A 14,206-nucleotide genomic window follows, 5' to 3' on the forward strand; every position below is an offset into this window, starting at 1 on the left:
AGGCAGGGTGACCCAAAAAAGAAAGAAAATCCCCAAAAAGAAAATACTTTCATCATCATTCAACACTTTCACCACACTCACACATTATCACTGTTTTTGCAGAGGTGCTCAGAATACAACAGTTTAGAAGCATATACGTATAAAGATACACAACATATCTCTCCAAACTCTACTTTATATAATACCTTATCAAGAGGATCCAGAGGTGAATCATAATCAAGCAACTGGTGAACACACAAGACATGACCCTTGGCAGAAGCACAGTCAAGTGGCGTCCAGAGGGAAGAGTTCCTGGCATCTACGGCTGCTCCAGCTTCCAGCAGGATGTGCACCACATCAGCATAGCCTTGTAAGCAGGCTAAATGCAATGGAGTGTTGGAATCCTCATTTTCATCAAAAAGGAGAAACTTGTAGCGGTGTACCAGTTCACGCACTACCCTAAAAAATACAAATACAGTATTAGTTTACTTCAATGTGATGAATTGTTTATACAGAAATGGGGGATACTTGAGCACACTTTAGTAATAATTAAAATTTGAGTCTATAATGTATGTCTAGTATTAAGTAGTCTATAAGCATTAGTATTAGTCTGCCGAAAATGCTCAGGCATGTTAGTGGCTTCCTTTGTGCTCATCAACTCTATATAACATGTAAATCACACAATTTAACCTTTGCAAATAAATAAAAATTGTATGTTGAAAGCTCATGGTTATGTGGAGCATTTTGGGTAAGCTTAAGATTTTGTTCGGATTTTTAACCCAGTGTTAGCCACCCAGGATTAACAAATAAAGTCAGTGCCTCATTGAGGACTGTCTCTTCTTTTCAATGTGGTTCTTTACTCTTGTCCCCCAGGATGCCACCCACACCAGTCCACTAACACCCAGGTACCTACTTGCTAGGTGAACAGGGACAGCTGGTGTAAGGCGACTACACCCAGGTATCTACCTGCTTGCTAGGTGTAAGGACACACGCCCAATGTTTCCACCCAGCCGGGGATCAAACCACGGATACTCAGTGTGTCAGGTGAGAGCATCGCCTTCCAGGCCATGGAACATTGTACTTGCTTTTTAATGCGTTAAAAAAATTCCTGGAAATAAGCTTTTTCATTCTTTATCTTCAAGAAAACTCACTTGACTTGTCCAGCCTCTGCTGCCACGTGCAGTGCTGTTTCCTCGTCTTCATTCTTGTTGTCCACTAGAGATCCTGCATTTAGCAACATATTTATGATGTTCATGTATCCGTGGCATGCAGCGGCGTGCAATGGTGAGTTGTCGTATCTATCGCTTGTATCCACCAATTTTCGACAGTGTTCGCTATTCAATAAAACCTGGAATATATTGATTCGTTAAATGATGATAATTAAGGATTAAGGATTTTATTTCTTTGCATAGTTTACAATGTGTAATTACAATTTTGATTTGCTAAGTACAGTGGACCCCTGCATAACGATATTAATCCGTTCATGAGAGCTCATTGTTATGTGAAATTATCGTTATGCGGATGAATTTTCCCCATAAGAAATAATGGAAATCAAATTAATCCGTGCAAGACACCCCAAAGTATGAAAAAAAAAACATTTTTACCACATGAAATATTAATTTTAATACACACAAACTGAAAAAGGCATGCACAATTACATGACACTTACTTTTATTGAAGATCTGGTGATGATTGATGGGATGGGAGGAGGAGAGAGTCTTAGTGTTTAGAAGGGGAATCCCCTTCCATTAAGACTTGAGGTGTCAAGTCCTTTTCTGGGGTTACTTCCCTTCTCTCGTTCCTTTATGACTTCCCTAAAGTGTTTCACAACATTGTCAGTGTAATAGTCACCAGCACGGCTTGCAATAGCTGTGTGAGGGTGATTTTCATCCATAAAGGTTTGCACTTTCAGCCACATTGCACAGATTTCCTTAATCTTTGTAGAAGGCAACTTCTTCACTTTCTCTCTCCCCTCCTCTGAACCAGTTTCCTCAGGTCTGGCCTCTTGCTGTTGAAGTTGATCTATCAGCTCATCAGTGGTTAGTTCTTCATTGTCCTCCTCCACCAACTCTTCCACATCCTCCCCACTAACCTCCAACCCCAAGGACTTCCCCAATGCCACAATGGATTCCTCAACTGGCATACTCCTCTCAGGGTTAGCCTCAAATCCTTCAAAATCCCTTTTGTCTACACATTCTGGCCACAGTTTCTTCCAAGCAGAGTTCAAGGTCCTCTTAGTCACTTCCTCCCAAGCCTTACCTATAAGGTTTACACAATTGAGGATATTAAAGTGATCCTTCCAAAACTCTCTTAGAGTCAGTTGAGTTTCTAAGGTCATTACAAAGCACCTTTCAAACAGAGCTTTTGTGTACAGTTTCTTGAAGTTGGCAATAACCTGCTGGTCCATGGGCTGCAGGAGAGGAGTGGTATTAGGAGGCAAAAACTTCACCTTAATGAACTTCATGTCTCCATAAAGTCGCTCTGCCACGTCTGTAGGATGACCAGGAGCATTGTCTAACACCAGGAGGCACTTAAGGTGTAATTTCTTTTCAGTTAGGTAATCTTTCACATTGGGGGCAAATGCATGGTGTAACCAGTCATATAAAAAGTCCCTAGTGACCCATGCCTTACTGTTTGCCCTCCACAGCACACACAAATTAGCCTTGAGGATATTCTTTTGTCTGAACGCTCTGGGAGTTTCTGAGTGATACACTAATAAAGGCTTCACTTTGCAATCACCAGTAGCATTGGAACACATCAACAGAGTAAGCCTGTCTTTCATAGGCTTATGTCCTGGGAGTGCCTTTTCCTCCTGAGTAATGTAGGTCCTGCTTGGCATTTTCTTCCAAAACAGGCCTGTTTCATCACAATTAAACACTTGTTCAGGTTTCAGTCCTTCACTTTCTATGTACTCCTTGAATTCCTGCACATATTTTTCAGCTGCTTTGAGATCCGAACTGGCAGCCTCACCATGCCTTATCACACTATGTATGCCACTACGCTTCTTAAATCTCTCAAACCAACCTTTGCTGGCCTTAAATTCACTCACATCATCACTAGTTGCAGGCATTTTTTTAATTAAATCGTCCTGCAACTTCCTAGCCTTTTCACTTATGATCACTTGAGAGATCCTATCTCCTGCTATCTGTTTTTCATTTATCCACACCAATAAGAGTCTCTCAACATCTTCCATCACTTGCGATCTCTGTTTCGAAAACACAGTTGAACCTTTGGCAAGAACAGCTTCCTTGATTGCCTTTTTGTTGCCCACAATAGTAGCGATGGTTGATTGGGGTTTATTATACAACCTGGCCAGCTCGGAGACACGCACTCCACTTTCATACTTATCAATGATCTCTTTCTTCATCTCTATAGTAATTCTCACCCTTATTCCTGTAGGGTTGGCACTAGAAGCTTTCTCGGGGCCCATGGTCACTTATTTTGCAGATAAAATCACCAAAAACACTGTAATAATATGAAATGTTCCGATTGTATACTTGGATGTTACCGCGGAGGCTGGCTGGTAAACAATGCCACCGGTGGAACATGTGAGGCTGGCTAAGGCCGCACATTAGACGCGTCTCGGACGAACAGCGTTGAGTGGGTTTTTTAGCGGTATGCGAGGCAAAATCTTAGCGATAAAACGTATCAGTATGCGGATTTAACGTTATGTAAGGCCAACGGTATGCGGGGGTCCACTGTACAAAGAAAGCCACTATCATGCCGGGGCATTTTGGGCAGAATAAACCTAATGCTTAAGAGACTAGGCATATATGTATAACAATTTTTCAGTTCTTCAAAAGGCATTTAGCAAGTTTTAAAATAAACTGTCTGTAAAAAAATACAGAGGACCCTTGGTTATCAGCTGTTCCAGATATCGGCCAACTTGGTTATTGCCCGGATTTTTGACCGAAATTTTATTCTGGTTACTGGCTGTTATTTCGCTTATCGATCTTATTGGACATGTCCACCCACCCACCCGCCAGCAGCCCACGCGTTTGCAAGTCAGTCTGGCTGTCTCTCTGGGTGAGTGAGGAAGCTTCTGCTCATTCATCCAAACATTTCGCTATAATTCATTGTTTTTTGTGGTTATTGATTAAGTGCAACTGTGAAATAAGCAACCATGGCCCCACAGAAAGTTCGTAGTAAAGTTCCTTTGGTAAAGAAAGTGAGAAACACGATGGAATTTAAGAAAGAAGTTGAAAAGTATGAGAGTGGTGTCCGAGTGCTAGAACTTGCCAGGATGTATGGGAAATCCAAATAAAAAATCACTTCCATTCTGGCAAAGAAAGTAGAAATCAAGGAAGCTAATGTTGCAAAAGGGAGTTTAGCAGGGAGGCAGGGAGTGTAGCAGGAGGCAGGGAGTTTTATCAGTGAGGCAGGGAGTGTAGCAGGGAGGCAGGGAGTGTAGCAGGGAGGCAGGGAGTGTAGCAGGGAGGCAGGGAGTGTAGCAGGAGGCAGGGAGTTTAGCAGGAGGCAGGGAGTTTAGCAGGGAGGCAGGGAGTGTAGCAGGAGGCAGGGAGTTTAGCAGTGAGGCAGGGAGTGTAGCAGGGAGGCAGGGAGTGTAGCAGGAGGCAGGGAGTTTAGCAGTGAGGCAGGGAGTGTAGCAGGGAGGGAGGGAGTGTAGCAGGAGGCAGGGAGTGTACCAGTAAGGCAGGGAGTGTACCAGTAAGGCAGGGAGTGTATCAGTAAGGCAGGGAGTGTATCAGTAAGGCAGGGAGTGTACCAGTAAGGCAGGGAGTGTACCAGTAAGGCAGGGAGTGTATCAGTAAGGCAGGGAGTGTATCAGTAAGGCAGGTAGTGTACCAGTAAGGCAGGTAGTGTACCAGTAAGGCAGGTAGTGTACCAGTAAGGCAGGTAGTGTATCAGTAAGGCAGGTAGTGTACCAGTAAGGCAGGTAGTGTACCAGTAAGGCAGGTAGTGTACCAGTAAGGCAGGTAGTGTACCAGTAAGGCAGGGAGTGTACCAGTAAGGCAGGGAGTGTACCAGTAAGGCAGGGAGTGTACCAGTAAGGCAGGGAGTGTACCAGTAAGGCAGGGAGTGTACCAGTAAGGCAGGGAGTGTACCAGTAAGGCAGGGAGTGTACCAGTAAGGCAGGGAGTGTATCAGTAAGGGCAGGGAGTGTAGCAGTAAGGCAGGGAGTGTACCAGTAAGGCAGGGAGTGTAGCAGTAAGGCAGGGAGTGTAGCAGTAATGCAGGGAGTGTAGCAGTAAGGCAGGGAGTGTAGCAGTAAGGCAGGGAGTGTAGCAGTAATGCAGGGAGTGTAGCAGTAATGCAGGGAGTGTAGCAGTAATGCAGGGAGTGTAGCAGTAATGCAGGGAGTGTAGCAGTAATGCAGGGAGTGTAGCAGTAAGGCAGGGAGTGTAGCAGTAAGGCAGGGAGTGTAGCAGTAATGCAAGGAGTGTAGCAGTAATGCAGGGAGTGTAGCAGTAAGGCAGGGAGTGTAGCAGTAATGCAAGGAGTGTAGCAGTAATGCAGGGAGTGTAGCAGTAATGCAAGGAGTGTAGCAGTAATGCAGGGAGTGTAGCAGTAATGCAGGGAGTGTAGCAGTAATGCAAGGAGTGTAGCAGTAATGCAGGGAGTGTAGCAGTAATGCAGGGAGTGTAGCAGTAATGCAGGGAGTGTAGCAGTAATGCAAGGAGTGTAGCAGTAATGCAGGGAGTGTAGCAGTAATGCAGGGAGTGTAGCAGTAATGCAGGGAGTGTAGCAGTAAGGCAGGGAGTGTAGCAGTAATGCAGGGAGTGTAGCAGTAATGCAGGGAGTGTAGCAGTGAGGCAGGACCCCAATGTAAATAAGCCACTCTGCCTGACGTTTTTGGGTCATCCTAGGTTCTTTACAAATATGCTGTGGAAGAGAAATAAGGAGTGTAGCAGGCAGGGAGGGGAGTAACCCCAGAGAGGGCTTAGATACCTAAAGTCCTTATGGAGGGGGATTCTGCTTCCAAACAATAATCAATCCTCCCTCTCTCCTCCTCCCTGTCTTCCATAAGCCAATAAGAGTCTTCAATAATGGTATGCAATAGTGATTTAAATGTTTATTTATTTTATTTACTTCTCATTGTTTTGTGTATGTAAAACTATAATTAATCTTTAAAAAAATGTTTTTTATTAATATTTTTGGGTGTCTGGAATGGATTAATTGCATTACATTAATTCTTATGGAAAATATTTTGGTTTTAGGCCAACCTCCTGGAACAGATTACGGCCAATAACCGAGGGTCCACTGTATAGTGAATGTGAAGTAAACACATGGAATTAAAAGGCACAATACTGTGAGTGGAATAATGCACACACACAAGAAAGATACTTATGACGATGTTTTGGTCCAACTTGGACCATTAATTAGTCACTAACATATGAAGCTGGATTTGAGATGGACCTGCATGGGATGGGCATCCTGAGCAGGACCGTCTCTGATCCAACCTCTTGAGCATTAGTGTGTAACTAATTAATGCTCCAACTCAGACCGAAACATCGTCCTGAGTTTCTCCTAAGTGTGGGTTGTGTATTGTGCAGTAAACATACCTCTAAAGCTTCTTCATTGCCCTGGCTAGCACACCAGTACACAGCTGTTTTATCATCCTTATCCACCGCCTCCACATCAGCACCATGGTTCAACAATGCCTGTACAGCTGATGCATGGCCGCCACTGGCTGCCACCAACAGTGGTGTGAATGAGTCCCTGATAATAATAATATTTTTATTTACTACAAGTACATATATGTGCAAGGTATACAGACCATAGTTGACATCAATGACATACTATTATATAGAAAGCTGCTTGTTATGCTGAGCATTTCCCGCAAATTAGGTCAGTTTTGTCCCAGGATGCGACCCATACCAGTCCACTAACACCTAGTTACCCATTTTACTGATGGGTGAACATAAACAACCGGTGTAAGGAAACACGTCCAATGTTTCCACCTCTTCGCCAAGAATCAAACCCGAGCCCTCACCGTGCGAAGCAAGAGCTTTTGCCACCAGGCCACGGGGCAGAATTAGAAGCAGTAATGCATATGAGCAAAATCGCACAGTTATAGCAGTTATTTTTTACCTCAATGGCTGTCTCCTGCTAAGGCTTTCAACACAGTACCACACAAGAGACTGGTTGAAAAGCTAGAGGAGCAGGCAGGAATAGCAGGGAAAGTACTGCAGTGGATCAGGTAATATCTGACAGGAAGGTAATGTATGCTGGTACAAGAAAGGTGTCAGAGTGGGTGCACAAGGCAGGGTGACCCACAGAAGGTAGCACAGTCACCATAATACATTCAATCAATGTCTTGCCAGAAGTGATAGCATCATAATTCAGAATACTCTCCAACTACAACATTCCACTCTGGTACATTACCCCATTTCTGCCTCCCTAGATTAACTTTTTTCTTTCCACAGATGCCTCACCACACCATTCATGTTTTTTCCCCTCATCTATGGTTCACTTCATCTTTCACAGACCCATCTGCTGACATGTCCACTCTCAAATATCTCATTACATCCACTTCTTCCATATTTCCTATCCAATGTAAGTATTGTACCTGATTTTTGTTTCTTTGCAGAGATTACCTGTCTTCAGAAATACAATAAGCAGTTTCCCCGATTCCCTTCATAAATGTTACCTTGCTCACAAACACATCCATTTAAAAGTTTGTCTACATTCACTTGTATCTAACATTCTCACACAAGTGAAGTGGATGTTTAAGTTCCTAAAACTCAAGTCTCCTTTACACCCTCCCTCCATCCAACCATACACCCTCCCTCCATCCAACCATACACCCTCCCTCCATCCAACCATACACCCTCCCTCAATCCAACCATACACCTCCCTCCATCCAACCATACACCCTCCCTCAATCCAACCATACACCCTCCCTCCATCCAACCATACACCCTCCCTCCATCCAACCATACACCTCCCTCCATCCAACCATACACCCTCCCTCCATCCAACCATACACCCTCCCTCCATCCAACCATACACCCTCCCTCCATCCAACCACACCTCCCTCCATCCAACCATACCCTCCCTCCATCCAACCATACACCCTCCCTCCATCCAACCATACACCTCCTCCATCCAACCATACACCCTCCTCAATCCAACCATACACCCTCCTCAATCCAACCATACACCCTCCTCCATCCAACCATACACCCTCCTCCATCCAACCATACACCCTCCCTCCATCCATAACCATACCCTCCTCCATCCAACCACCACACCTCCCTCCATCCAACCATACACCCTCCCTCCATCCAACCATACACCTCCTCAATCCAACCATACACCCTCCCTCCCTCCATCACCACCCTCCCTCCTCCCTCCAACCATACACCTCCTCCATCCAACCATACACCTCCCTCAATCCAACCATACACCTCCTCAATCCAACCATACACCCTCCCTCCATCCAACCATACACCTCCCTCCCTCCAATACACCTTTCCTCCCTCCCTCCAACCATACACCCTCCCTCCATCCAACCTACCTACCACCTCCATCCAACCTCCCACCCTCCCAACCATACACCCTCCCTCCCTCCAACCATACACCCTCCCTCCATCAACCATACACCCTCCCTCCTCCAACCAATACACCCTCCCTCTATCCAACCATACACCCTCCTCAACCAACCATACACCCTCCCTCCCTCCAACCATACACCCTCCCTCCATCCATCCACCCGCCTCCTCCCTCCATCCAACCATACACCCTCCCTCCATCCAACCATACACCCTCCCTCCATCCAACCATACACCCTCCCTCCATCCAACCATACACCCTCCCTCCATCCAACCATACACCCTCCCTCCATCCAACCATACACCCTCATTCAATCCAACCATACACCTCCCTCCATCCAACCATACACCCTCCCTCAATCCAACCAACCACCCTCCCTCCATCCAACCATACACCCTCCTCCCCTCCCTCCAACCACCTCCCCTCCATCCAACCATACACCCTCCTCCATCCAACCATGGCACCCTCCCTCCATCCAACCACCACCCTCCCTCCATCCAACCATACACCCTCCTCCATCCAACCATACACCCTCCTCCATCCAACCTTATACACCCTCCCTCCCTCCATCCAACCATACACCTCCTCAATCCAAATCCATACACCTCCTCAATCCAACCATACACCTCCTCCATCCAACCCTACATACACCCTCCCACCATACAACCACACCTCCTCCATCCAACCATACAAACTCCCTCCATCCAACCATACACCCTCCTCCATCCCAACCCAACACCTCCCCTCCATCCAACCATACACCCTCCTCAATCCAACCATACACCCTCCCTCCCTACAACCATACACCTCCCCTCCCCTCCAACCATACACCTCCTCCATCCAATCCATACACCCTCCTCAATCCAACCATACCTCCTCAATCGAACCATACACCCTCCTCCATCCAACCATACACCCTCCTCCCTCCTCCGAACCACCCTCCCTCCTCCCTCCAACCATACACCCTCCTCCATCCAACCATACACCTCCCCTCCAACCATACACCTCCCTCCCTCCAACCATACACCCTCCCTCTCCAACCATACCCAACCCCTCCATCCACCACACCCTCCCTCCATCCAACCATACACCTCCCTCTATCCAACCATACACCCTCCCTCAATCCAACCATACACCCTCCTCCCTCCAACCATACACCTCCCTCCCTCCAACCATACACCTCCCCTCCATCCAACCATACACCCTCCCTCCTCCATCCAACCATACACCCTCCTCCATCCAACCATACACTCTCTCCATCCAACCATACACCCTTCCTCAATCCAACCATACACCCTTCCTCAATCCAACCCACACCCTCCCACCTCCTCCAACCATACACCCTTCCCTCCCTCCAACCATACACCCTCCTCCTCCAACCATACACCTCCCCTCCATCCAACCATACACCTCCTCCATCCAACCACACTCCCTCCATCCAATCCATACACCTCCCTCCATCCAACCATACACCCTCCCTCAATCCAACCATACACCCTCCCCTCAATCCAACCATACACCCCTCCCCTCCATCCAACCATACACCCCTCCCTCCATTAACATCATCACCCCTCCCTCCATCCAACCATACACACCTCCCTCCATCCAACCATACACCCTCCCCTCCATCCAACCATACCACCTCCCCTCCATCCAACCATACACCCTCCTCAATCCAACCATACACCCTCCCTCCTCCCTCCAACCTACACCTCCTCCCTCCAACCATACACCTCCTCCATCCAACCATACACCCTCCCTCAATCCAACCACACCTCCCCTCAATCCAAGCCATACACCCTCCCTCCCTCCAACCATACACCCTCCTCTCCCTCCAACCATACACCTCCCTCCATCCAACCACACCCTCCCTCCAACCATACACCCTCCCTCCAACCATACACCTCCCCTCCCTCCTCCATCCACCCACCCCCTCCATCCAACCATTACACCCTCCCTCCATCCAAGCCATACACCCCTCCTCTATCCAACCATACACCCTCCTCAATCCAACCATACACCCTCCCCTCCCTCCAACCATACACCTCCCCTCCCTCCAACCATCCACCACCTCCATCCAACTACACCCTCCCCTCCATCCAACCATACACCCTCCCTCCATCCAACCACTCTCCCCCTCCATCCAACCATACACACTCCAATCAAATCAAATCCATACACCCTCCCACCCTCCAACCATACACCCTCCTCCTCCAACCATACACCCTCCTCCTCCAACCATACACCCTCCTCCCTCCAACCATACACCTCCTTCCCTCCAACCATACCCTCCTCCTCCAACCATACACCCTACCTCCCTCCAACCATACACCCTCTCTCTCTCCAACCATACACCCTCCCTCCATCCAACCATACACCCTCCCTCCCTCCAACCATACACCCTCCCTCCCTCCAACCATACACCCTCCCTCCCTCCAACCATACACCCTCCCTCCCTCCAACCATACACCCTCCCTCCCTCCAACCATACACCTCCCTCCATCCAACCATACACCCTCCCTCCATCCAACCATACACCCTCCCTCCCTCCAACCATACACCCTCCCTCCATCCAACCATACACCCTCCCTCCAACCATACACCCTCCCTCCAACCATACACCCTCCCTCCCTCCAACCATACACCCTCCCTCCCTCCAACCATACACCCTCCCTCCCTCCAACCATACACCTCCCTCCATCCAACCATATGCCCTCCCTCCCTCCAACCATACACCCTCCCTCCCTCCAACCATACACCCTCCCTCCCTCCAACCATACACCCTCCATCCAACCATACACCCTCCCTCCAACAATACACCCTCCCTCCAACCATACACTCTCCCTCCCTCCAACCATACCCCTCCCTCCATACAACTATACACCCTCCCACCCTCCAACCATACACCCTCCCTCCCTCCAACCATACACTCTCCCTCCATCCAACCATACACCCTCCCTCCCTCCATCCATCCAACCTCCCTCCCTCCAACCATACACCCTCCCTCCCTCCAACCATACACCCACCCTCGCTCCCTCCAACCATACACCCTCCCTCCCTCCAACCATACACTCTCCCTCCATCCAACCATACACCTTCCCTCCCTCCAACCATACAACCTCCCTCCCTCCAACCATACACCCTCCCTCCCTCCAACCATACACCCTCCCTCCCTCCCTCCAACCATACACCCTCCCTCCCTCCAACCATACACCCACCCTCGCTCCCTCCAACCATACACCCTCCCTCCCTCCATCCATACACCCTCCCTCCCTCCATCCAACCATACACCCTCCCTCCCTCCAACCATACACCCTCCCTCCCTCCAACCATACACCCACCCACCCTCCCTCCAACCATACACCTCCTTCCCTCCAACCATACACCTCCCTCCATCCAACCATACACCCTCCCTCCCTCCAACCATACACCCTCCCTCCATCCAACCATACACCCTCCCTCCATCCAACCATACACCCTCCCTCCAACAATACACCCTCCCTCCAACCATACACCCTCCCTCCCTCCAACCATACACCCTCCCTCCCTCCAACCATACACCCTCCCTCCCTCCAACCATACACCTCCCTCCATCCAACCATACACCCTCCCTCCCTCCAACCATACACCCTCCATCCAACCATACACCCTCCCCCCCTCCAACCATACACCCTCCATCCAACCATACACCCTCCCTCCAACAATACACCCTCCCTCCAACCATACACTCTCCCTCCCTCCAACCATACCCCTCCCTCCATCCAACTATACACCCTCCCTCACTCCAACCATACACCCTCCCTCCCTCCAACCATACACCCTCCCTCCCTCCAACCATACACCTCCCTCCCTCCAACCATACACCCTCCCTCCATCCAACCATACACCCTCCCTCCAACCATACACCCTCCCTCCCTCCAACCATACACTCTCCCTCCATCCAACCATACACCTTCCCTCCCTCCATCCAACCATACAACCTCCCTCCCTCCAACCATACACCCTCCCTCCCTCCAACCATACACCCTCCCTCCCTCCCTCCAACCATACACCCTCCCTCCCTCCAACCATACACCCACCATCCCTCCCACCAACCATACACCCTCCCTCCCTCCAACCATACACCCTCCCTCCCTCCCTCCAACCATACACCCTCCCTCCCTCCAACCATACACCCACCCTCCCTCCATCCAACCATACACCCTCCCTCAATCCAACCATACACCCTCCCTCCATCCAACCATACACCCTCCCTCCCTCCAACCATACACCCTCCCTCCCTCCAACCATACACCCTCCCTCCATCCAACCATACACCCTCCCTCCAACCATACACCCTCCCTCCAACCATACACCCTCCCTCCCTCCAACCATACACCCTCCCTCCCTCCAACCATACACCCTCCCTCCCTCCAACCATACACCTCCCTCCATCCAACCATATGCCCTCCCTCCCTCCAACCATACACCCTCCATCCAACCATACACCCTCCCCCCCTCCAACCCTACACCCGCCCCCCCGCCAACCATACACCCTCCATCCAACAATACACCCTCCCTCCAACCATACACCCTCCCTCCCTCCAACCATACCCCTCCCTCCATCCAACTATACACCCTCCCTCCCTCCAACCATACACCCTCCCTCCCTCCAACCATACACCCTCTCTCCCTCCAACCATACACCCTCCCTCCCTCCAACCATACACCCTCCATCCCTCCAACCATACACCCTCCCTCCCTCCATACACCGTCCCTCCATCCAACCATACACCCTCCCTCCAACCATACACCCTCCCTCCCTCCAACCATACCCCTCCCTCCATCCAACATACACCCTACCTCCCTCCAACCATACACCCTCTCTCTCTATACACCCTCCCTCCCACCATACACCCTCCCTCCCTCCAACCATACACCCTCTCTCCCTCCAACTATACACCCTCCCTCCCTCCAACCATACACCCTCCATCCCTCCAACCATACACCCTCCTTCCCTCCCTCCAACCATACACCCTCCCTCCCTCCAACCATACACCCTCCCTCCATCCAACCATACACCCTCCCTCCCTCCAACCATACACCCTCCCTCCATCCAACCATACACCCTCTCTCCCTCCAACCATACACCCTCCCTCCCTCCAACCATACACCCTCCCTCCCTCCAACCAAACACCCTCCCTCCCTCCAACCATACACCCTCCCTCCCTCCAACCATACACCCTCTCCCTCCCACCAACCATACACCCTCCCTCCCTCCAACCATACACCCTCCCTCCCTCCAACCATACACCCTCCCTCCCTCCAACCATACACCCTCCCTCCCTCCAACCATACACCCTCCCTCCCTCCAACCATACACCCTCCCTCCCTCCATCCATACACCATCCCTCCCTCCAACCATACACCCTCCCTCCAACCATACACCCTCCCTCCCTCCAACCATACACCCTCCCTCCCTCCAACCATACACCCTCCCTCCCTTCATCCATACACCATCCCTCCCTCCAACCCTCCCTCCCTCCAACCATACACCCTCCCTCCCTCCAACCATACACCCTCCCTCCCTCCAACCATACACCCTCTCTCCCTCCAACCATACACCCTCCCTCCCTCCAACCATACACCCTCCCTCCCTCCAACCAAACACCCTCCCTCCCTCCAACCATACACCCTCCCTCCATCCAACCAAACACCCTCTCTCCCTCCA

General features: G+C 50.0%; 1 protein-coding gene across 10 annotated transcripts in view; it reads right to left on the reverse strand.

The window, feature by feature from the left end:
- Positions 1–14,206, reverse strand: part of LOC128704677 (transient receptor potential cation channel subfamily A member 1 homolog) — a 160,472-nt gene that overhangs the window by 59,686 nt on the left and 86,580 nt on the right. For all 10 annotated transcript variants that reach the window (XM_070079577.1, XM_070079576.1, XM_070079582.1 and 7 more), the window contains 3 exons: positions 6,504–6,660; positions 1,131–1,327; positions 186–438 (listed from right to left, as the gene is read on the reverse strand). In XM_070079577.1, the coding sequence (XP_069935678.1) occupies positions 186–438; positions 1,131–1,327; positions 6,504–6,660 (607 nt within the window). The remainder of the gene's footprint in view (positions 1–185; positions 439–1,130; positions 1,328–6,503; positions 6,661–14,206) is intronic.

The sequence above is a fragment of the Cherax quadricarinatus genome, chromosome 100, assembly GCF_038502225.1.
Source record: "Cherax quadricarinatus isolate ZL_2023a chromosome 100, ASM3850222v1, whole genome shotgun sequence".
NCBI classification, from domain to species: domain Eukaryota; kingdom Metazoa; phylum Arthropoda; class Malacostraca; order Decapoda; family Parastacidae; genus Cherax; species Cherax quadricarinatus.